Genomic DNA, 24,402 nt, shown 5'->3' on the forward strand with positions numbered 1-24,402 from the left:
CAGAGGGTGCTCAGCTCCTGCAGCACCCCAATGTCTGCCCTGCTCGTTGCTCAGTGGCCAAGTGAGAGGCCCTGGCAGGGATGACGCCAGCTGGGAATGGCAATGGCTCCATGTCCCTGGCCTGCCCATAGTGCTTGCTGCCGGCAGGCTTGGCCCCAGCCATCTGCAGAAGGGAGACGGGTCTGTCCCTGGTCCAGCAATTAAGCTGCTCCTGTATATTCTTGCCCCCTGCAAAATGCCAAATTAACAGAGAAGAATGGGAATCAAGCACAGCACCACTGTCAAAACCTGGGTATTATTACCTCTGCTGGCCACGAGGCAAAGCCAGAACTCAGAGATGTCCCCTGGCGCAGTCGAGGTCCCCATCAGGGATGGCACGCACATGATTATCCCATGATTTCACATGGACTTCTGCCTGGAGGGTCTCAGTGCCATTTTAGTCTGATTTTGAGGCAGAACAACCTATTTTCCCCTCACGTTTCCCTCACAAGTCGCTCCCTATGGGTGCTACACCACTCTTTACCTAATGGTGCTGCCGAGGGTCTTCCCACCGGGACACCTCAGAAGGGCTCCGCGCCTCTGCCTCCACCACACGTCCCCGCCACCCCGCAGCGCCCAGACCTGGGTCTGGTAGCGGGGGGAAGCCAGGGGAACTGCCCCGCACCAGTCCACCCGCCCCACTCACGATGGCGGCGCGCCACACTCAAGATGGCGCCGTCAGGGTGAGAGGGGGTGTGTGTAAGAGGGAGCGGTGCGGCGAGCACTCAAGATGGCTCCCAGCGCGGCGAACATGGAGATGGCGGCCGCCGCGCAGGCGCGGCGCCGCGCGTCACGCGCCGCGGCTTGACGTACCGTGACGTGCCGTGCGTGCGCGGCGCGCGGTGACGGAGCGGGTCGGCCGCGTCCCTTTGTTGGCGGCGGCGGCTAAGGCTGAGGCGCGGCGGAGCCGGGAACGGGCCGGGGCGGTGGGGCTTGGGGAGGGGGAGGCTGCGGGAGCCGCCGCCGTTTCTTCACCGCCTCGCCATGGACTCGGACGAGGGTTACAACTACGAGTTCGACGAGGACGAGGAGTGCAGCGAGGACAGCGGCGCGGAGGAGGACGAGGAGGACGAGGAGGAGGACGAACCCGACGATAACCTGGACCTGGGCGAGGTGGAGCTGGTGGAGCCCGGGCTACGCGTCGGCGGAGAACGCGACGGGCTGTTGGGCGGTGAAACGGGAGGGCTGGGCCCCGGCGGCGGTGGCGGTGGAGGCGGCCTGGGCGGCGGGCCGGGCCCCGGAGGCGGCGGCGGCCCTGAGCAGGAGGAGGATTATCGCTACGAGGTGCTGACGGCCGAGCAGATCCTGCAGCACATGGTGGAGTGTATCCGCGAGGTCAACGAGGTCATCCAGGTGCGACCCCCCGCGCAGCGGGACCGGCACCGGGCGAGGGGGGTCGGGGGGAGGCGGTACTGACCTCGCCGCCGACGGGACTTGTTGAGGGGCGCCGGGCCCGGCCCTCCCACCGCCCACGTCCCCCAGCACACGCTCCGAGGGCACCCCCTTCCTTCCCCCCCCCCCCCCCCCCACGGCGAGGGGCCCCGCTCGGTACCCCCTTCCTTCCCCCCCCACGGCGAGGGGCCCCGCTCGGTACCCCCCTTCCTTCCCCCCCCACGGCGAGGAGCCCCGCTCGGTACCCCCTTCCTTCCCCCCCACGGCGAGGGGCCCCGCTCGGTACCCCCTTCCTTCCCCCCCGGGGGTGCCTCTTGGGGCAGGCCAGGAGCTCGCTTCCTGCTGCGGAAGCGTCGGGAACGAGGGCCGTGGTTTTAAATGGGCTCGTCTTTGTGCGGTTTGCAGCCGGTAGGCTGTAATCCGTGTTTTGCCCTTTCTCACTCTCTCCGTCTTCACGCTGGCTAGGGGGTTGAGCCCCTACAGTGCCTCCGGTACCCCGATGAGTCGATGGCAAGCTCTGGAATTTGAGGAGAGGCAGCCAGGCACCGCTCTTGTTTTTGTTGCCTTCTCCCTTCCCTTCCCCCAGCCACATACAACCGCGATCCTGCTCATGGGGTTGAACTCTGTCGTGTTTATTTCCAGCATAGACCAGGAGGTATATGGTCAATCGCTTCAAAACGATAACTTTTTCACCTCTGGTTTTTAAGCTCACTGCTTTAAAATTGAGATCGAGTTCAAAAATAACACTTACTGTCCTCAGATGAAAATATCTGAGTCGTCTTACCTGTTGGCTCTTGAGCTTTTGGAAAAAAAAAAAATCAAGCTACTGAAAGTACTCAGCATCCCTTTCCTAACGTTTATGGCAAGGTTTTGCTCCAGCTCATCATAAAGTTTCTGATGCCATTCACTTTTTCTGCAGGTGACCAGAGTGCTTGGGTTTTCTTTTGTTCCCATTTACGTGATATTATTTGGAGTTATAGCGAGTAAATAAGAAATGCTTCTACTTTTCCAGAATGCAAACAGGAATAGTGTGAGAAGCTGAAATCTATAGATATTAAATATTGAAGGACACAGTGACCAGAAAGCAGTTGTTTTGCTAGTTGTATGTACATCCAGTGTTGGTAAATCCATTTAAATACAAGATGCTTCAGTGAATGCTTTTGCACAACTATTCTGTGCTCTACAGCAGCTAAAACAGCATTTTAAAACTGCTATTATATGTGCTATAAATCCACCATAGCTTATATGGACCTTGATGCAAACAACTGTTCAAGTATTTGCTTACTAAATTATTAAATGGCATTTGTTAAGTAAAAATGAAGTTTATAACTTTAATAATAGTACTGTACATGTAAAGCTGAATAAAGCAGTCTGTCCAGATTAGCTGATGATCCTGCAGTTAAAGATCTCATGGCTAAGTATGGGTATTTCTTTGCTTCCGGTTGTTGATTGTAATATAGGGAGGGAAACAAATGGCAAGGAGACTTGCAAACAATTGGTAACTTAAAATTTTAACTCTTTGAAATAGCTATTAAAATGGTGAGTCTGTATTTAATGACTAAGACTGCGAAAATCATGACCCGTGCTGATTGTATTGAACAGGTTCTACCATTTGTCCTGTCTTTGCATAAGCAAAGTGGTGGAAAAGTTCCTGCCAGTGAGGAGTAGTGAGTATTACTGCTTGTACATTTTCCAGACCTAGCCAGTATGGTGAATTCACTTATGTCCTTCATGAACTGATTTCTTAAGCAAGGTCCTGGTTTCTGGTCTGTGGGGTTTTCCCCCTCTTATACCGCCCTTGAGCCATATGAGCTTGACCTCAGAGTTGCAGAACTAGTGGAGAGAAGTCGATATAATTAGAGACCCTGTTCCAGCTCATGTACCTGGGGTGGTGGTGGGAGGCCTGACCCTGCGATGGACTGGGCAGCGCTGGGCTCCGCAGAAGCCTTGCAAACCACCCACACATAACTGCTGTGGCTGCTGCTTATGCTTTAGTTACTTGTGTTAGGTTTGCAGTAGTTATTCCTGGTTTAACAGAGCAGGGTGCAGAATGCCAATTTGTTTAGAATGTCATGGGTAAACTCAGGACCTAAAATCGGCTTAAGCCCTGGAATGTATCAGAAGGGAGTAGAAAAATACTTGGTTGCTCTGAATTGCTTTTGAATGCAGGCTGACTGCCATTAGATTGCTAGTCTGTTCAGAGGTAAGTGAGCAAAATTCATTTGATGCTTCAGTATTTGCTTATCCTTGCTTCTGTTGCTGGTTGTGAAATCTTCCAGGGCTCCATTCTGTTTATTTCCTTGCTTTTGGCACTCAACCAGGATTGCTGCTGCTGCTTTTCTGGTTCACTGAACCTTTTCTGGAGTCACATTGGCTTAGGGTCCTGCTGCGGATCCTCAGTTGCAGTGCTGTGATTCACTTGTTCCTATCGAGTACTGCATGGCTTAGGTGTCTGTTATCTACATTGGGTTCTTGGTCTTGAATAATGAGGTTATGTTTTGTAGTGGGGAACAAATGTAGGGAACTTACTTGTTCAAGTGAGGATGTAATGCAGAGCTATCCCATACCCGAAAACTTCAGCTGTAGGTCTTGTGCCCTCTAATCAGTGAAGGTGCTGATTTCTTCTGATCAGCAGTAGTGTCTAAATAGCATTTTGTTGTGCTGTTGATCATCTTTGCAGCTGCAGTGAAAGGAAGAGGTGTCAGTGAGCCATGAAGTATCTGCAAGGGGGGATCTGAGTCATGGTAGGTATAGCTGTCTGTGTTCAATGGCCTTTGTTCATATTAAAACACTGCATTTGAACAGTTTAGCTGATAGTACTGCTAGCTGAAGGGACTGAATTAAATTTGTTCTCCCATTGTTTAGTTATTTCCAAATAATGGTAAATTTACTGCTTACGGAGCCTGTGATTCGCGCATCAGTGTGTGATGGGCTCCTGAAGGTAGCTGCACACTGCCAAGGTGTTACCTTTTTATTGCTTGGCCTTCTAAGACCACTGAACTTGCAGTGAACTAGGGTGGTTTCAGAATGACTGAAATATTCAGGATATTTTGCATTTGCTCTTTCTTGTCTGAGTATAAGTGGGATTTCAGGTATTTAATGATGATTTTTGCACAGTACTTGGCATTTATGCTTATCTGATTTGACTCCATGTGTCGCACAACAAGAATTCCCCTTCCTCTCTGAATGCAAAAATAGGGGTGTGAATAAGCCCGTTAACCTTTTGCTGTTGATAGGCTGAGGCTTTTAAACCCCACCTCAGATCACAGAATTGCTTCCATTATATCACTGTGATTACATGCAGTAGGGTGTCATTTGACATGTTATTCTAAATTTTAGTTGTCAAAGTAAGCAGGCGGATTTCTGGTGGTTTTCCAACCACTGGCAGAATAACTTACTGAACAACTGTAAAAACCTAGACATAGAGGTGGTGTTGAACAAAAGGCTTTCTTCCCTCACAGGCGTCTTCCCACAGTTGAACGTCTTCACCATATTCTTCTCTTTGAACTTTCATCCAAATAATTTTCTGCCATCATTAACATGATTTTTAATACCAGATTTCTATTTTCATGTTTGCTGTTCATTTTCAGAAAATCTACTTGAAAAATGTTTAGAATAGCATATTTATTTCTACTCTGAATAGAGCACATGATCTGTGTCTCTGTCATCTTGTTTGGCCCAGTGTTCCCCTTGCCTTGCTGCAAGCTTGTGCAAGTTCAGTATTTCTGAGGGGGGTTCATTTCCCCTTTTTGGTCACCATTATCTGGAGCATTCCAATGACATCATTGTGACGTCACTGACCCTATTCATTCTTTCTGGGCTTTGTAATGGTGAGGTGTTGAAAATACCGGGATGAAGCTCCGAGGTGGCTGATGTTTTAAACAAAGCACAGAAAAGGCAGTTGAGTTTTTTTCTTCCCACACCCTGCAGCAGGGAGAGGGATCCTGGATGCGGCCAGGTGTTGTGCCTAACCCACCATGTGGCTGTAAGCATGTCAAGCTTCAAACCGGGCCTTTCTCTGGAAGGAGGTAGCATCACTGGATCCAACAAAAATTAGGCTAGCTCAAAAACACCTTTTGTCTTTACTGTAGCCTTTAAAATGAGGTTCTTCAGAGCAGAACAGGTAATGTGTAATGTCAGGGCATTTTTGTACTGAGTGTTGGTTTCTCATTTGGCTGACAAAGCTGGGTGACTTCTTTGGGAGTGAGGTCAGGTCCTTACTGGGTACAAACTTTGCTGTTAAAATAAGCCAAAACCCCAGGCCACTCCTAAGTTACAATGCTGTATTTGTTAAATTTGTTGAGGGGCAGCTTTTTCAAGAGCCCAGCAGAGTTGGGGTGGTGCAGATATCCCCAGAATGCTGTGGCTCTGTGGTTAAATAGAGCTCTGTTACAGCAAGCGCGAACCCATTGTTGCTTGGCAAAAGGGGTCTTATTAAACACTGGCTTTACTTGCTTGGACAAAATGTACTGATTTCCAGTTGTAACTTAGGAAACTTCCCTGGTGCTGGTGTAATTCAGTGCTATGGGCAGTATGTTCCAAATATGTTGTCCAAAATAGGAATGACTTGCCAGTGAGCAACAGGAATTGCTGCCGTCGTACTGGGTCATGCTTAAAACTGTATTTAATGTTACAGATGACATCTTGAAAACTCAGAGTACTTGAAGCTGCTTGACAAGCATTAGGTAGGAGTCTGTGGGTGGAAGCAATTCAGGCTGATGCATCTTGCATTTGGGTCCGCTTGCACTGCCTGTACAAGGTGAATTTGCAAACCTCCTACTTATCTTATTGTGTGGTTAGTTATTTGATAATAAAATTCTTGTTGGGGCCATAAATATTATGATGCTGGAAGAAGATGCTTAGTTAAACTCTGTTTGTGTCACGTGGCATTTATAAGGTGTTTCATTATAGTAGGAATGCATTTAACATTTCCAAGGAACAGAGTAAACTTCATTGTCACAAAGCATTCCTGAAATCTGGTACAAGCAATTACTGCAAAACTTTTGGAAATGACATGGTTCCTTGGCTGCCAAGACATGTAATTCTGAATATAATAGAATGTTTTTTTTAGAATGATCTTAAATTTCAGTGTTACCAGGTAGAAAAGTCTTGTTTTATCTGTTAAGTCTCCAGAGTAATTTAAACTTTGTACTTAAATGACCCATTTGCTTTAGATTCCTGTTTCTGCTAGGCCAAATGTAAATCTCATTGCTGGCAATGAGTTAAAAAAAATGCTGGTTTCTTTTGTCTCAATGTGATTTTGTGAAAATCACAACAAGGCAGCCTTCTCTCAGGGGTCTTGTGGATGCAGATGGGGCTTGAGCGTATTGGCCATGTTTTCAAAGTGAAACTGAAAACACTTTTTTAGCTGCTCTTAAACATTTGGTTCTAAAAGCAAGAAATTAACAGTCAATACAGTTATTGTTAATCCCTGTGGGTTTGATTTTAGTGAGCAGAATCATACTTGCATGCAAAGTAGAAGTGTTATTTCTGCTATAAATTGGAAACTGGTGTGCCTTGGAGAAGTCTTAATTGAGACTGCAGCATTTGTGGCCCTTGATGTGAAACAATAGCTGTTTCTGGGTGTTAGCCATAGTTTCAGTTATGCTTCTTATGCTTTTATACTTATCCCAAGCTCTGACTCCTTAGTTTTAGCCTTGCATGAGTTAAAGTTCATAATGGGAAGTAAAAAACAAACCTGTGATGCTCTTTGTGTTCCTGTGATATGATATGGAAGTACAGGGCAGTCCTGTGTCTATTCAAAAATAGTTCACATTTCTTGCTTAGTGCTGTTTTGGCAAGCAATCTTAAATTCAGGAGCACAGAATTTCAGTTTGACAGTATCTGCCTCTTGCGATTAAAACTGAGACCTGGAAGACTTCAATGTTTGTTCAAAGTGATGCTGTTAACTCGTAAATTAAAAGTTGCTTCCGGTACAGCATCTCCCCAGGTGTCCTTGCCACCTGTTGAATTGTTTTCAGTTTTTTTATTTCAAAAATTGTCTCTCTTCCCCTTTGTTCTATGAATGAGAGAAAGTAAACAAGAATGTGGTTCTGTTGTTGGGTGTCAGATGTAATAGAGCCATTTAAGGAAGTGAGTGTTGATCTCCAAGGTGTGCATGTATTATAATAATGAGTCAAGGTTTTTATGCAGAAATAATTTCTAGGAGCCTTTTCCATCTGGAGAATGTACCTGCTTATTCCTCTGCTTAGGAAAGACAATCTTGAATGAGAACTGGGAAAAGAATCCAGAATTTGTCAGGAGAGCTGTGACTTGCCATGGGAAGTAACTATGAAGGCTGAAAGTCCTCTCCATGTAGTTCAGTCTGTAACTTACCTGCTCAGGGTCATGCTTCCAGTCTTCTGGACTTCTATTACTTTATGAGCTATGGGATCTAAAATTATTGCAAGTTGATGTGTTTTCTTGTTTGTGGCTGGCTCTGCTGTATTATTGGCAGCTGTAAAGAATGTTTGGAGGCTTTTATGTGTATATAGGCATATAATGCTGCTAGATTTCATGAAGTCATTCAGTAGCTTCTGTGTTTGCAAGAGAATTGCAGCCTCGTTTATTGTCAAACATTCGTGGAGGGTTCGTAGCTACCCAGTAATGCCAAATGGTGCATTTGAGTGCGGCCCAGAATACAGATGCCTGCATGTTAGAGGACTGCTGGGATCGCATGGGATGTTGGTGCAGAAGGATCCAGCCTGATGAGGAAGTGATGGACTCTGCTTGAGCTGGAGGAAAAAGTTTTCTTTTAATTTGATAATGGCAATTCTGCTAATGTTTAAATGTCTTTGCCATCCCACGTGTTTGCTGTTGGGAATGTTGAAAACCTTGAGTTGTTCTGGCCTCCATTTGATTCCTTAGCTTGCTATTAGCTTTTGATCTTGAGCTGTGATGGGAAATACTGTTTAAATAAATGCTTGGAAAACTGCTATTCAAGGCTTCCTCAGTAGTTGAGTTTCACATGCCACTTATTTTGGTAGTCTTCGTACTTCACAAGTCAGTGCCTTTTTAGAATTTAAAATGTCCATAGAACTACAGACACTCTTTCAAAAGAGGTCCCTTGTTTACAAGGCATAGTAATGCTGAGTAATTATTTTTGGTATTCAGAGTAGTTCACTGTGGGACTGTTTGAACCACTGTATGTATGTGACGCTCAAATACAACTATCTGCAACAAGTCATTTGCCTGTTTTTAGAGACTGAGAAATGTCATGAATAATTTTGCCAAATGTCATGAATAATTTCAGATTCCAAGTCTTATGTAGATAATTTCAATGGTATCTCAATCACTTGGAAAAAGGAAGAAGCTGATAAGCCATTTAAATACCTTTTAAAATACTTTGCTGCTTCCCGTTGTAGCTTAGCTGCCTGGTTTTGGACGTGTTGGCTTGCTTTGTGCAACTGCCTTGGCAATCGTGATGCCTTTTGGCAGTGTTAATGGTCTTGCCAGCTGTTTTGGGCAGCATTTGGGAGCTGATGGGAGAGCTAGTAGGCACTACCACTGTCCAGAAAGGAAAAAAACCATCTGAAAAGATGGGCTTAGGAGGGACATGTGTATCCCTTTGGTGTCCTCCCTTTGGACAAGTGTGGAGCTCAGACAGCTCAAGCGTCAAGCGCTACTTCTCTGTGACTGTGTTATGGACTATGCCTCTCCTTGTTGGCAGACTCTGGCATGACTGTGTGATGGGAAAAGGTTGTAGTCCTCTGCGGATATATTGGGGTGAGGAACCAAATACTGCTGCTGGGGACAGGGGAACAACTGAGAGCCCTGTGAGCAGGTGGTTCTTGGCCATAACCTAGGAGTAACTAGGCAGTAGCCTATGTACCTACCTAAAACTTGGCTTCTTGTCCTTTTCCTGAGCTACTGGTGGTTTCTAGCTGGTGCCCACTCACACTGGTCTCAAGTTCCTTCCTTCCAACCTTTTTTTGAGCGTTCTTGTTTTTGCATCTTCCTCAGCTAAAACTTTTACCTCCCAGAGCACCATGTGGCACATTTCATTTCCAGGGATGAGCAGTGCAAGGATCCTGTCTTGGCCATCTGCTTCAAAAATAGGTCTTCTGGGAAAGTACTTGTGGCTGAAACATAAGTGTGAAAGAGAAAAGGGTTTTCTTATGACTTACTCGATTCTTTGCCTGACTTCCTGGTCTGAGGCACCCTCCATGCTCTGGGACACCATGAAGGTGGCTTTTCACATGGGAGGGTGCATGTTAGTTCACAAAAGCTCAAGCTGTGATTTGTGATTTGAGGAATTTGGGAGCTGGAGGGAGATAATCCCCAACACTGGAAATTAAAAGCTTGGATATTTGTTTATTGGCTTTACAGCCCTTCAGAAAAACTGTCCGTGCTTGATGGTGTCATGTGTTACCTCGCCAGATGACGGATGCAGACTCTAAACTCTACTGTTTTGTAGCAGATAAGCAGGATAGACTAGGATCCTACTCAGAAGGATTCTGCCTGTGCACAGTTCTTTAACTGCACACTGAAAATGTAGAACCAGAAGAATCTGTGTCATTGCACCTGAAAATAGTCAACTGGTAAAATAACTGACTTCTTTGGGTGTTAGTTCAAAGAATTTTTTTCACGTTAATGACTGCCTATTCCTTGTAAGGAGAGGGCGTGAAGAGACCTTCTTCCAAGACATAGAAATAAAAAATTTAAGTGGTTCTGAAAGCTTCCGCTTCCTGCCTGGTATTAGTGAGCTAGGTCAACCTCCAAAGGAGTGTGTTGAGTAAGCCACTTGAGTGTACTACTCTGACAAGGTGCATTTGACCTGTTTACTTTAGCAAAACTTTTTCAGAGCCACAGAGGATGTAGCTGGTATTTGAACAAGTCCATTATATAAAAATCATGGCAGGACATACTTGATGTTCCATTCTTTGCTGCTTCGATGTGTATGTGGAAACTGGTGAAACAGTTACTGTATAGTGAAGTACTTCACTCTGGCTAGCTTCCTTTTAAGGTTTTTCTTTGGTTTTGTGAGCTAAGACAGTATGGGCTGTTCTTTGTAGGTTCCCATTGCTGTTTGGCTTGAAACATCAACACACTTAAACTATTCTGGTGCTTTGAGCTTCTTTGGGTATCTAATACACCAAACAATGCTTTTTGAGGTACAGAGGTTTATAGATGTGTACCAGCAACTTGAAATAGGGACAACGTTACATGTGTATTGCTCTTGGCTTAGGCAGTTCCCATTCCCTCTCTGCATGGGTAGAGCTGTTTGCAGGGCCAAATAATGAATGGGATCAGTGAACTTTCTGATTAAATGTGCCTCTTCCCTGCTCTTATCAGTCAGCCCACTGTTTGACCCTGTGAGTAGCTGCTTTGCTCCATTTGCCAGAAGTGATGGTAGTTGAATCGCTCAAACCTGTGCTGTCAGCAAGACATGCATGTGTGTCTACAGCTGAACACAATGTTTTTTTTGTGGCCTGTTTTGTATGCACGTGTAATTATAGGTGCCTATTTAACTTCTGAAAGAATTCTGGATAGTTTTGAAAAACTTCGATCCCCTCTGCAGCTGATAACTTTGGATTGCATGTGTTCTTGTGTAACAAAATACAAATGCAATCAGCATTCTTTTGGCAGAAATGCGGGGAGGGATTGGGGGAAAACAGGAGAATTCACATGAATAAACAGTCTGCCTTGCAGTGTGCTTTCCTGTGTGGGGAGAATAACTCAAGAATAATTTAACTCTTAATACTCTACACCCTGGTCAGGCTCAGGGATCTGAGGAATAGGGAGATGGAAATAAGGAGGTTTGGAAAGAAGAGTTGAGGATCTCGATGGGGTAACCAAAGGAGAAACCTCCCAAGGCCTGACAAGGTTAGACTCCAGAATAGGTGCTCAGAAGTGAAAAAGCTTGGCTGATCAGTGTGTTTTAAAATGAGGCCAAACAGCAGCTTTTTACTAAAACGATAGGAAGAAGAACACTCCAACATCTTGTTAGTGGCTTCATTTCTTTTCTGGGAGCTCCTAACCATAAGTACTTGTGTTAAAGTCAAGAGTGACAGTTTTCATTCTGGGATCATTTATTCAGGTGTAGAGGAATGCAATAGATGCAATTAATGTGAAATTTGTTTTTTGGATGAAGTGGAATGTCTCTGGTGTAAAATCCCACCTAGTATGTGTACAGGAAGATAAAGTAACAATTTCTAAATACTCTGAAGATTTGATGAACAAATGTGTCTGACATTTTTGTTTTGGTAGTTATACTTTGACTGAAAGGCTAACTATCTGAGCAAATTGACGTATTATTCTTTGATTTATATATATTTTATATATGCATTAGTATGTTCTGTAATAACCCTTCTCTTTATTTTACTTGGTAAAATGATGTGTTAGAAACTTCCTTATTTGAAAGAACTGAAATTAATACTTAAAAACGTACTCTGCTGTATTATGTTGGATGATGATAGCTGATAGTAAATGCAGGTGTAGTTCTGTATGAAAGCAAAGATGAATAATGTGATACTGTCATTGGACTACTGCCATTTAGAAATGTCAGATACTTTGCCTTCAGTTGGGAATTCTGTATTGGTGTTCTGGAAAGGAGTTTAGAGATTGTGTAGAAACTGGTAAATGCTTGCTTCTTGTCTTGCTTTCTTAATTTCTGAATCTCATCTACTTTGTGTCGTTAATCCACTCTGGGGGTTACTGTATGGGAACTAGGTTTGTGTATCTGATGCTTTTTTTTTAGCTGGGATGATAGTTTGTAGGAGGGGAGAAGAGTGCAGAGACTTGGAGCTGTCTTTAGGGATGGCTGGTACTGAAACTATCTGGAGGGAGGGTGCTTGGAGATGTTTGGGATATGTCATCCTCATGTATTACAGTGTAATTCTCCTGACTGGTGTCTTGCTGTCGCTTGCCAGGTTATCTGGTTTGGAAGAGGCTGGGTGCCAGCCTTTTCAGTGCACTTAATTATGCTAATGACTGGCAGATAATTATTCATATTGCTATCCTTCACATCTTTTGTAAAGTGGGACTGATTAGGTGGGTTTTTTCTCTTGCAGAAGCCCAGTGTCTGATGACAGATATTACTATCTTAATGGGAAAGGAACAAGGGATATCCTTGTCAGGTAGTGCACAATCCATCAAATACAAAATAGCACATCCAGGTTTGTTTCCTGTTCCCTACTGAAAAGGAGATGATGCAGGTGCTTTGCAGGGTCTGCACATAGTTTCTGGTTTAACTCAACTGATTTAGAAACACTTCTGATTAAACAAGTGCAAGTTTGTATAGAGGCAAAGCTTCAAAGCCCTTAAATGAGAAAATGGTAAAGAAGTTGGAGGCTTCCTATTCTCCCCAAATGCTGTATGACTTGATTTTGTTATTTCTGTTTTGAATCCCAACAGAGTATTTTGTCTTAACTTGAGGGAGCTCAGGTAGTTGGTTAAAAATACCTGCAGCAGTTATAGACTGCAGGTACAATTTTAGGTATGTCTTGTTAAAGGATAGGAACGAGACCAAACAAGAATAGCTACAGTCTTCATGCCTCTGGGACATCCATTCTTCAAAGGGGACTCTGTAGAGTCCTCGGAGGAAAACATTTTTGGGTATAAACAGGCAAAATTACTTCTTGTAGCGTAAATCCCGGCTCATAAAATAAGATGTTGCCAGGGTTCTGTTTTGCTGGCTATAAAACCAAGTAAGACTAAATGAGCGGGGTATGGTAAATAAACTGCAAAGTCATCATTAAAAAATGGTCTGAGCTAGAAGAGGCTTGTTGGGGAAAAGGATGCTGGCAGGTTTTCCTAGTGCAGATGCAGCTTCTGCCAGTAGAAAAAAAGTGCTTTTGCAGGTATTGCTGCTGTTGTGCAGGGAAATGATATAAGCTATAACCACATCTGCTCTGGGGCTTTTGCCAATGTGAAGATGTTGCCAAAGATTGCATCCCCAAGACACTGCTGTATTGGCAATGATTTCCTGGGCCTATCTAGTTTGAAAGTGTTAAGACAGCTACATTTTTTTTCTTCCTTGATGGAGGGTTGTAGACTAAGGCATAGGCATCACTGAGGTAGATTTACTGCCCATTTGTCAAGGTGACATCATGTGTGTACAAAGCATATTTTACCAGTAAATACTTCAAAGGGTTAAGCTCTTCCTGTTTTGTATTGCATTGCAATTTGGCAAGAAGTCTATCTCTGTTGAATGATGCAGAGACGATAATGGGCAAGGCCTGCTGTTGGAAAATGGAAAGTGGTGGTAAGAACTGGGATCCAGTTGGGGAGCTGGATTGGTAAATGGGGATGTTAATTAAATCCACACTGAATGGTGACTGACTGCTGTGGTGTGGTGCACCCAAGTGCTCTGTTTAGCCAGGTATGTACAACAGTAAACAAGCTTAGGGCCTTTGTGTGGTGACGGGGAGATGAAGTCACCCCAAGGGAGGTGTTTTTTTTCTTTCCTAAAGTTTTACATAGTGTGTTGCTGCTTTGGTGAGCGAGTAAAATTTCCTCTCTGTCCGAGGGGAGTGTGCCAGAGGAGGCAAGAGTAGTGCTGCTTTGAGGAAGGGACAAAATGAAAAGCAATAGGGACAGAAGTGAAGATAAATACCTAGTGCTTAGATGCTCACCAAACTGAGGCCTGGAGGTAAAAGATAAGATGGAAGAATGTTAAGGTTTTTTTTTTTTCCTTCGTAAATATTCTCTAATGCTCTTGTAAAGTGCTGCTGGCTAAAAATTCTTCAGCTAAGCCAGTGTTTCTCATCAGTCACGTTGCCTCTGAAGGGGTTAACTGTTTTATGCCACTGTGGATCAAAATACACTTGAGCTAACCTGGCCGTTGCATGAGAGAAGTTTTTAACTGGGGTGGATTTTGTTTAGCTTTCGTGGTAGCTCTTTGACTGGTTTTTGTGGGTGCTCATGGAAGAAGTTATCATGCCTTACCATTTTCTTCTCTGTCTGTATATTTGTTTGAAAATGTTAATTATAATGTTCTTTAGTAGAAGTCTGGATTCAGGACGCAGGCTGCACAGGTATGTTATTTTAAGATTTTTTTGCATAGTAAGTATTTCCCCCCAAGTACGTGAGAGCTCTGACTTCTGCTGCAGAAGTCAGGTAGCCTGCCCTTTTGCTCTCATTCGTTTCAGAAGAGGAAAAACACTATGTAATCAAGCACTGCAATAACTGCTGGGTGAGAAGAACCGTTTGTTTCTGCTGGCAGTGCGTGTTAGGGTAAAGCTGTGTTCAGTCGGGCTATCCTGGGAACAACTGATGTTGCTGTACGCTTCTACGGGAGAACTTATCTTGGGCCGCATATCTCCGGGACACAGGGCTCTACCCACCCTGGGGACAGTGATGCACAGACATCAATATGATGGATACAAAATGTCCGTTTATTTGGCTGCGTCACACGCTTATATAGCTCTTGCGCTTCCTGTTCCTGCCACTCCTATGGGGAGGAGTCTATCTTTCCGTCACATCCCGTGATCTTCCGGTCGCCGATCCCTGTCTATTCCCCTACATCCTGATTTTGAGGAATCAACTCAACGGCAGTTGTCTTGAGGGTATGTACAGTTTAGCTGGATTATATCTTCTGTGATAACTCATTTGTCCTTGTGTTTAAGCATAATGTGATGTTCTCCATGAATGCCCTGTAACAAAAGCAGATGGAAGACAGATCACCCAACAATTCAAGACTTAACGAGCATTTGAGAAATATGTTTATGCTGAACATCCTTGGGATCTGATCCTCTGCTTGCAAACTATATAAAGAGAAGGCGCCCTTTCTTTAGTCATCATCTGGAAGGACCTTTGAGACCAGGAAAAGGACAATTTGAGAGACCTTTCCAGAGAACTTATAAAAACTTAATTCAGAAAATCAATTAGTTGTTTTCTTGGCACGCATTTGAGCCTACAGGCAGACCTGCTAAGGGAATTGTCTATGGAAAAAGAACACAAGTTATCAGGAATTTACCCTTCCCAATATTGCTGTGATGTTGGGCATCAGAAAAATATTCTATTCTTCTCAGATCACTATTTCTTCCACACACTTCATGTATGCCATGGTATCATTATTTCTTCAGGTTATCCTAGGAAAAAAAATAGTCTTTTGACACCATGAAATGTCGTAGGATACTCTTCTAGGAAGGACTTTGCAGGTAGGTTTTTTTTAAGTGGAACACACTTTTTTCAGTCAGATACTGTTCTGATACAGCAGGTCTTTGTGAATGAAGCGTGATAACAGATCTTCAGGAATGCAGCGATGGTTTGGCCTTTTCAAAAAGACACAGAGAATACTAGTCTACTGGCACTGTAAGATGCTTTTTGTAAAACTGCTATTAAAAAAAAGCAAAATCTCAAAACCATTTTGTGTGGCTGTAAGATTGGTGCAGCACCGACTCTTGTGCAGTACGGATTTCTTTCTGAGGTGAAGTAAGCTGCTGATACCTTCACAGATCTGCTAATAGCATCCTCCTAAGATTTACTGCCAATCCAGTGCCTTTTGATGAGGTGATGCCTTTGAATGTGCTTAAAGCAGCAAAAGTGAACTTCTGTTATCCTAAGGGTAGGCAAAATCCATGGAGAAGTGCCAGCTACTGCTGACCAGTAAGTAGTTCACTGGCTGGCCAGGATTGAAACAACCTGTTCTTTATGTTGTATGAGCTGCTGGAAATGGAGCTAGCAGAGATAGCACTCTTGCTCCCTGATGGGGAGGGATGGTGCCAGTTTCCTACAGATATATCAAGCCCATGAGATGGGTACAGCCCTGTGGCTGAATCTGGCAATGTACGATGCTGATTATGGTGAAAGAATGGAATTAATATACTGATATCTGTTTGAAGAAAAAGTAGGGAAAGATTTTTTGAGAGACACCTCACACTTCTATAAAATGATTTAAAGGAAAAAGCAGTTGTAATGTTCCTCTTTCAGCTTTATTTCTTTACTGTCTGTTTCTGCCTGCAAACAGGACAGCTCTGTAGCTCACATTGATAGACTTGTACCTTCCCGGAAGTATACAGTTCATTCAGAAGTTGAGTCACTGAACACAGTGTTCCCCTGGAACACAAATGTGGTGCTTTGGGTTGTTTTCGTTTTAACAATTTGATGGGTAGCTGGCCTGACATATGCCACTTTGAGTCTTTCCAACATTGACTAATAAAATACTTTTTAAAAAAAAAGTGTATTTCTCTCTTGGTTATGTTGAGGATGCATCTTGGTAGAGATTGGCAGTATTCCCACAGTTTACTTCCAAAATCTTCTGTTTGGTAGCCCAGCTGAATGTAGACCCCAGATGCTGTAATGATGATACAGACAGGACTAGGTCTTGCTCTGATTAGGAGCTGCACTCTGGAGCAGCCACCTCCCTTGAGATCTGTCATGCAAATGGAGAAAGCTTTTGGAAGAAAGATGACAAACCATTACATTCATCTTCTTGATGAGAAACAATCTTTCTGGATACTGCTTTCTGAGATGTAAGCTGAAGTTGCTGGTGGGATAATGGAGGAGAAAATGGGATGTCTGTCTGTAACTCACACAAGTTATACCCCAATATGCTTTAAAGTCATGGGCTCAAGAAGATCTGGGGAGTCTGATGTGGGGAAGGCCCAACTTTGATGTGCCTGATATGTGACTCTCAGCAGACTAATTTCACAAACAAAACTACTTGGAAGCAAGTCCCTGTTGTCCGAGTTGTGCCAACTCAGCTGTCTGGCCACATGGTGATCCTGATCTGGGTTATAATAAACCAGTGACCATCTTAACCTGGATCAGTTCCTCTGTCTGGTTCACTTGTAGCTGTGCAAGCAATTGGGCTGTCACTGCTGAGCAGCCAGTGACAGGCCCAAGAGCCAATGGTTGCATGGGCATGTGTTGCTGCTGAAATACTTTCTGAGCTGTTCCTTCTTGGTCTGGTGGGTATGGGATATAGTTTCTTTGGTGCAGGCTCTGAAGAGCATGTTTTACTGCCCTGCCTACTTACTGCCCTATTTCCAAGTAAAATAAAGTACCAGCTTCTTGGGTTATTATCTCAGGCAAAAATAGAGTTGGTGCATATCTAAGTCATTTTGGGTTTCTGGAGTCTTTGGTGTCTCTAAAATCTTGTGTAAGGGAAGAGATTTTTTTACCTGGTTTGATCAACCTGTGCCCTTGGGTGAAGCTGGGGGTTTTTGGTATGTATTGCCCAGTTATTATACTTCTCTGCCTTGGGTGTACTCTTCACTGAGTAAAAAACTGACTGGATAGCTGAGCCCAGAGAATTGTGGTATACAGAGCTAAATTCCCTTGGTGAGCGGGGTTCCCGAAGTCTCAGTTTTAGGGCCAGTCTTAATATCTCTATCAATGATCTGGATGAGGGGATTGAGTGCACCCTTAATAAGTTTGCAGACTATACCAAGTTGGGTGGGAGTGTTGATCTACTTGAGAGTAGGAGGGCTCTACAGAGTGACATGGACAGGCTGGATTGATGGGCTGAGGTCAGTTTTATGGGGTTTAACAAGGCCAAGTGCCAGGTCCTGCACTTGAGTCACAACAGCCCCATGCAATGCTACAGGCTTGGGGAAGAGTGGCTGGAAAGCTGCCTGGTGGTGGTGAAGGACCTGGGGATGCTGTTTGACAGCTGGCTGAACATGAGCCAGCAGTGTGGCCAGGAGGCCAACAGCATCCTGGCTTGTATCAGGAATAGCGTGGCCAGCAGGAGTAGGGAAGTGATCGTGCCCCTGTACTTGGCACTGGTGAGGCCACACCTTGAGTACTGTGTTCATTTTTGTGGCCCCTCAGTACAAGAGGGGCACTGAGGTGCTGGAGCGTGTCCAGAGAAGGGCAGCAAAGCTGGTGAAGGGTCTGGAGAGCAGGTCTTTTAATGAGAGGTTGAGGGAACTGGGGTTGTCTAGTCTGGAGAAGAGGAGGCTGAGGGGAGACCTTATTGCCTCTCCAACCACCTGAAAGGAGGCTGTAGTGAGGTGGTTGTTGGTCTCTTCTCCCATGTTACTAGTGATAGGACGAGAGGAAATGGCCTCAAGCTGCATCAGGGGAGGTTTAGACTGGATATTAGGAAAAATTCTTTACTGAAAGAGTGGTCAGGCATTTGAACAGGCTGCTCAGAGAGGTGGTGGAGTCACCATCCCTGGAGTTATTTAAAAAGACGTGTAGATGTAAGACATGTAGACGTGGCACTTTGTGCCATGGTTTAGGAGGCATGGTGGTGTTGGGTTGACGGTTAGACTTCATCCTACGGGTCTTTTCCAACCGTAATTATTTTGTTTGTTTGCTACAGAAAGAAGTAATGCTAAAGTTTGCTTTTGCGTTCCTCTTGAACCCACATAGTATATTTTCTTCAAGGCCTGCACTAATAAATTGACATACTGGTTTGAGACCAGAATTGACACCATACCACCCATGCGTCTTTTCTAGTCTTCTAGAGACCGTTGGTCTGAGAGGCCATGTGGGACTAGAAGTATTAGATGATGCTGCTTTCTGCCATTGGGGATGCTTGTGGTCTGGGGAAACCCAACAGCTTTCTTAGGTTTTTGATGGAGTTGGATCTTCTTGTGGTACATTTATATGGACAGTGCAGTAACTCTCTGGAAGGTCAAAATTAAGCATAATGGGGTGAGAGTTTCTATGCTGGAGGTTCACGTACAATAGAAGGGGGAAAATGGAATGTGAGCGTCTGGAAGAGTAGTAGTGTATAATGTCAAGAGGGAAGGGGGCAGAAATATGCTTTATGCTGCTTGTGCGAGTGGTGCTCTGTGGATGAGCAGGGGAGGTGAGTATACCTTATTTGTGATTGGGAAACAGAAGTCTGTTACTGCTTTTTCTAAATAGCCAACTGTTTCATTGATTTCTCATCTGAACAGGAGCGGTGCTGTGAGGCAGTGGATATCAAGTGAAGGTTTGGCATGAGGGGGAAACTGGTGATTACCAGGGACCTGGACTCTACCTGGATGAACCGGAAGGTCCTTTACATTCATGGTAGCCAAAACTCTTTTGGGTCACAGATGAGGCTTTTAAAATCACCCCGTCCACAGCCTAGCTGCTGAGCTGTGTGCTGTTTTCTTTCATCACAATGGGAGATATTAAGGAGCTACTGAAATAGTAAACTGGAAGAATTATATGGAAATGATGCCATCACCTTCTCCTACTCTTTTAAGGCAAGTCTTTGCAAATTCATGAGTGGGAGGCAATGGGTTGAATAAGCCCATTCTGTAACATACTTTGGTACCCATGTGCTCCCACTCTGGTTCTCTCAGTACATCAGCTATAGTTGCTCAGTGGTAACTCTGGAAAACTATATCTGTGGCTTGTGTTGCTTACACAGATTTGCTGAGTTTTGCCTCATATGCTGGGATTTCTTGTGGTGGGAGACACCAGGAGGAGGGAGATGCTTTGGGTGATACTACCTTTGTAGGCAGTAAAACAATAATACTCCTTATTCTAAAAGAATTAAAAGTGAGAAGTGGCTTGTGAAAGCGTGTGCATTTGGAAACTTCTTATTCCATAGTCCTCGGAGTGTACAGAGGCAAAACTTGGTCGAATTCATAGGGCCTCTCTGCCTGTGGGTTTCTGCTCTTTAAAGGGTTGGCTTTGTACTCCACAAGTGTAGCAAAAGGAAGTAGAAGTCAAAATGTTCTTCAAATTAAATGTATAAAATAAGGGTGAACATATCTCTCTATCCTTTTGTCAAACTGTGGATCTCCTGGTATGGAAGCAAGCATAGCTGAAACATTAGAAAATACCTTCCCTGGTTGTAGCCCATATGCTGTTTAATTTGTGTTGAGTTGGTGGTAGAGCTTCTGCAGTCATCTGAGAGCCAGTGCTGCCCAGCATGCTTGAGCAGCAGGGCAATCTATCTGATCTTCTTTTATTTAGAAGTATTACAGTGTGAATTCAGTTTTTGCATTTCCAAATTTGCTAATTCATCCCGGAGTTGTTGCTTTTAGTATTTTTTTTCCTGATTTTAAAAGCTTTGTTAGACAATGGATCTCTGTTGTGGCTCCTAATCATTAACCTGAAAACTTTCCAAAAAGCTCAGAGAAAATGTAAAGCAGCTGACTGCTTAATTTCTGTCTCTTGAACCAATTAACTGGAGTAACGGAGTTTTCTCCAAAGTAGCTTTTTATTATCTTCCTCTGCTACACTCTTGTATCTTCATCAGAGCTAGAAACAATTAGAGAAGTGCAGATAGGTTACTGCAAACTGAGATGATAATATCAATCTGCCATTTGGTGCCATCATATAACGGCACTAATTCAGTAATTCTGTAATGCTTAATTTTCAGAATTACGAGATGATGTGTGAAGGGAAGTTAATAAGATGAAGAAAGATGTAGGAAGCTAAGGAGGCAATCAACATCGCAGCTGAATGTATGTGTTAATGGGAAGTTACAGTGAAGTCATAAATGCCAGCTGAAGGATAGCTGTTGGCAGGAGTGACTGGCAATGTCACAGGAAGGTGGCCTGGCTCCATATGGAGTTGCTTGGAAATGCAAGTGGCAGGAAACAGGTCACCGTTTGGGTGATTCAGAAGAGGGTAATTCAAAAAAGTCACATAGTGTGGCTTCAGGATGTGAAGACCATATCCTCCATGGGTGTATAGAGATCGAATAGTATTGATTTTGTTGTTATTTATAACAGGCATTTGGAAGATAAGAAGCATCTTGGATCCACCTGTGTATGTTGTACTGGCCGCAGAAACAAACCATGAGATGGCTAATGGCAGAAACGTACCATGGTGTGGTTCTCCCCCAAGCCTGAGGGGATGGCAGGGGAGGACAGTATGGATGGGTGGTGGCACAACTGATCTGTTTAACTGCTGTTCTCACAAGAGTCTGCTTTATGTTCTGTCTGTAATTGAGCCAGGGAATATTAGATTACATGGAAGTTTTCCAGCAGCTTCTCCAAGTGTTCTCTTGGTGGTGGTTAAAAACTAGCAAGTTTGAAGATAGCCTCTTTAGGACATGATGTCCTGGAAGTACTTGACACTTAGATCTCATAATCTACATTCAGTTTGTGGGAATTTTATTAAGCTGTTAGAAATGAGTTTTTGTGCTTGTAAGATTTCCTGTAATTGTCTCCTGAAAGAATAGATGTGAATGGATCTTTACAAATGAAGGTTGCTCAGTCCACTTGCAAAACAATGCAAACCTTATGGCAGTCTTACTGTAACGTGATTCAAGCTAAAAGCTTATTTAAAACACTTTCTGCTCGGTAGTTTATGTCTAAGGTTATCTGTATGTGGCTGGGAGAGATTCAAGTGAAGAAGAGTGGTGTTCCAACAGAGTAGATGACTTGGTTATTGCAGAATTTTTGGCTGGTGTCCTCTTTGTTACCTGACAAAGGAAGCAGCTGTATGGTGCCTGGTCTGTTATATGGCTTGTCCTTGTGCTATGCCATTGGTGAAGGAGCTGACGTCCTTCAGAAAGGAGTGTCGGTGTGCAAACCTGTTGGGTTTTGAAGTAATTGAAGACTTGGGAGGGGTTGCTGCTCCTGTTCAGTGGTGGTGCTTAATGCAGTTGAGTCTTGCCCATTTGTATCTGCCTTGAGGTTTAGGGCATGCCTGCCTGCACACCACCTCATGATGTAGAGTCACCTGGAGAGCAGTGGGGAAAAACTTGCAGTGCACCTGATGATGCTGGTCTCCAGCCCATTAAAGAGAACTACAGCTGAGGCAAGTGAAAAGTCTCTTTTAATTTATCAAGATCTCTTTTAAACATTCTCACAGTGAGGTTCCTCTTACTTTACCTGCTAACATAAACTGTGACATGTTAGTTATTTCATTGGTGCTTCTTTCCATGGTGTGGTGTGCATGGTGTCAAGCTTTGGAGATGTTGTTCAATCCTGCATGTGCTCAGAGGGCAGCTAGGATTTCCATGTGGTGCTCTACTATTGGCAAAGGCTGGGTTTTTGACTCATTACTTACAGTGGTGGTGTGGCGTGCTGTCTGTAGATGCCACTTTACTGGAGCAAATGTTTGTGCTGCCTAGTTTCAGACAGGCCTTAGTTTCTGAGCTGTTCTCTTGATGGCCCTTTGCTCCTCTACCAGGGTGTGATATCATCACCAAGCAAAACTCTTATTCTTCGCTGTCAACCAATGTGAAACCGGTCGGTTTCCTTCTGCTGCAGAATTTAAATATGATCTTGTGTCACTTATGCATCTGTAGAATATAGATGTGGATGCTGCTGTCGTTTGAACAATTTACATTGTCTGAGGCTTGGGGAAAGTCAGTGTTTCTGGATTGTCTAGTTTGATTCATGAGGGCAAAAGCAATTGTGTAGAAAACTGCGCTGGAAGTGGTATCAAACTTGCAATCCTGTACAGAGTCTGAAAAAGCTTCTGCTATTGGGATAAGGATGCTGCAGTTGGGATGAAAACTTGAAATGCAAAGCTGCCCTGTTTAGAAAACAAAACTGGCCATGAAATGGAAAAACAAAATGAGGAATTGATTGATACCATGTCTCAAGGAGGTGGGAAAGTATTTTGCTGGAGAACTGAGCTTAAGTTGTTCTTAAATGGTTTTTATCTGCAGTGATTGCTAAAATTAAAACAGGAGTTTATTCCCAGCTTGTGATGAGAACCTGAGCTCTTAAATCTGCTTTTCTCAATAACTGCAACAATTAACTGTGCAGCTCATCTCAATGGATGAAAACATGAATGGATCAAGTACTGCAAACTGTCATTCAGCAAATTATGCTGCTTGGAAATTCTAATGTCTAATGGCCTAATAATCTTTAATTTATAATTCATTTATGCATTTAAGTGTATCCAGATTCCTGCTTCCAATTCATACTTATTTTGACAGCAAAAAGAATAACTCAGCTATTAGTGACTAAGCTTCCAGCTCAATTAAATTCTAATAAATTAATTGAGTTTATTTTAATTAATAATGCTTCTTTGGAGAAGTCCAGACCTCTGCAGGGTTTTCCATCCCTGTATCTCCAGCTGGCTTTGGTGTGCCTGAGCATGTCAACATATATGATAATAGTAAATGTAAATATCTCCATTGAAAAGCAGTGGTGAAGTGGGATCTGTCTGAAGCACATTTGGGACTTGGCTGCTTTATTAACCTAAAAACAATCACTGCTGAAGAGTCCTTCATTCAGATTGTGTTTCTCTCTGGGCAGAGCTTTATTACAAATGTTTTGTTAGTGAGATAGTTGTGACAGCGAGTCTTTTAAAGTGCCCTGAGAATTTCAACAAAATGGCTGCTTTCCTCAGGTTTCGTTTCTATCTGGATATCAACAGGCTCACTGCCCTGAGCTCTAGGCGATCTTCCTCAGCTTCAATGTGTAAAATTTAACAGGTGGCTATTGTAAATTAGATCATCTGTTTCAGCTTTCATCAAACCACATTTGGAGGAAAACGGAGTGTTTGAATGTTAGCTTTTCCCTTGCTCGCTGTCTGTTTCTGTCTGCTTAGTAAAATTTTTCTTTGTAAACAGCAAATACCCTTTGTAAAAGCACACTTCTCCCTGCTGCAGCTTCAAGCCTAAGTAGTAATCCTGGCTGAGCAGTGTTGTAGCCTGTTCATAACTAATCTTTGTGGTGTAAGAGTCGTAGACAGTCCTGTGTGCCAAATGAGAAGCCCATCCAGTTTCAGAACATAAACTATAATATACCAGTGCTGCATAATCTGGCATTGTTTAAATGTTATGTTAATTTTAGCAGCGCTGGGCAGAGTGAGTGTCCAAAGTGATTGCTGAGGGCTCGTGCAGTGGTGACAGGGCTGATACGGGGCTGTAGTGGAACTAGTGCCAGAACAGGGGTTGAAACATCAAATTGTTTTGGTGTTGTTTTAACCCCGTATGACTGAGTTACAGGACGTAGATGCTCTGCAGCAGTTAACCTCTCATTGTGATAGATGCTATGATTTACTCCTTCAAAGCTGCTCCCAAATAATTGTGGGGTAAGTGTGTGCATGCAAGCAATTAATGCGGAGCAGCTGTTACCTGGTACCTTGGTGGTATGCCTTGCCTTAAATTAGAAAAATCCTTAATGCAGAGGTGTTTTGCTTTTGTATTTAACTGTGGTTTAT

The 24,402-nt window shown here is 43.8% G+C and overlaps 1 protein-coding gene across 2 annotated transcripts in view; it reads left to right on the forward strand.

The window, feature by feature from the left end:
• Positions 1-930: 930 nt before the first annotated feature.
• The window catches only part of ARIH1 (ariadne RBR E3 ubiquitin protein ligase 1), a 61,554-nt gene continuing 38,082 nt past the window's right edge, over positions 931-24,402 (forward strand). For both annotated transcript variants that reach the window (XR_012661614.1, XM_075099795.1), the window contains exon 1: positions 931-1,392. Coding sequence is in view for 1 of the 2 variants with exons in the window: in XM_075099795.1 (XP_074955896.1) it covers positions 1,024-1,392 (369 nt within the window). In the remaining variant the exon portion in view is untranslated. The remainder of the gene's footprint in view (positions 1,393-24,402) is intronic.

The sequence above is a fragment of the Phalacrocorax aristotelis genome, chromosome 7 (assembly GCF_949628215.1).
Source record: "Phalacrocorax aristotelis chromosome 7, bGulAri2.1, whole genome shotgun sequence".
In the NCBI taxonomy this organism is placed as follows: domain Eukaryota; kingdom Metazoa; phylum Chordata; class Aves; order Suliformes; family Phalacrocoracidae; genus Phalacrocorax; species Phalacrocorax aristotelis.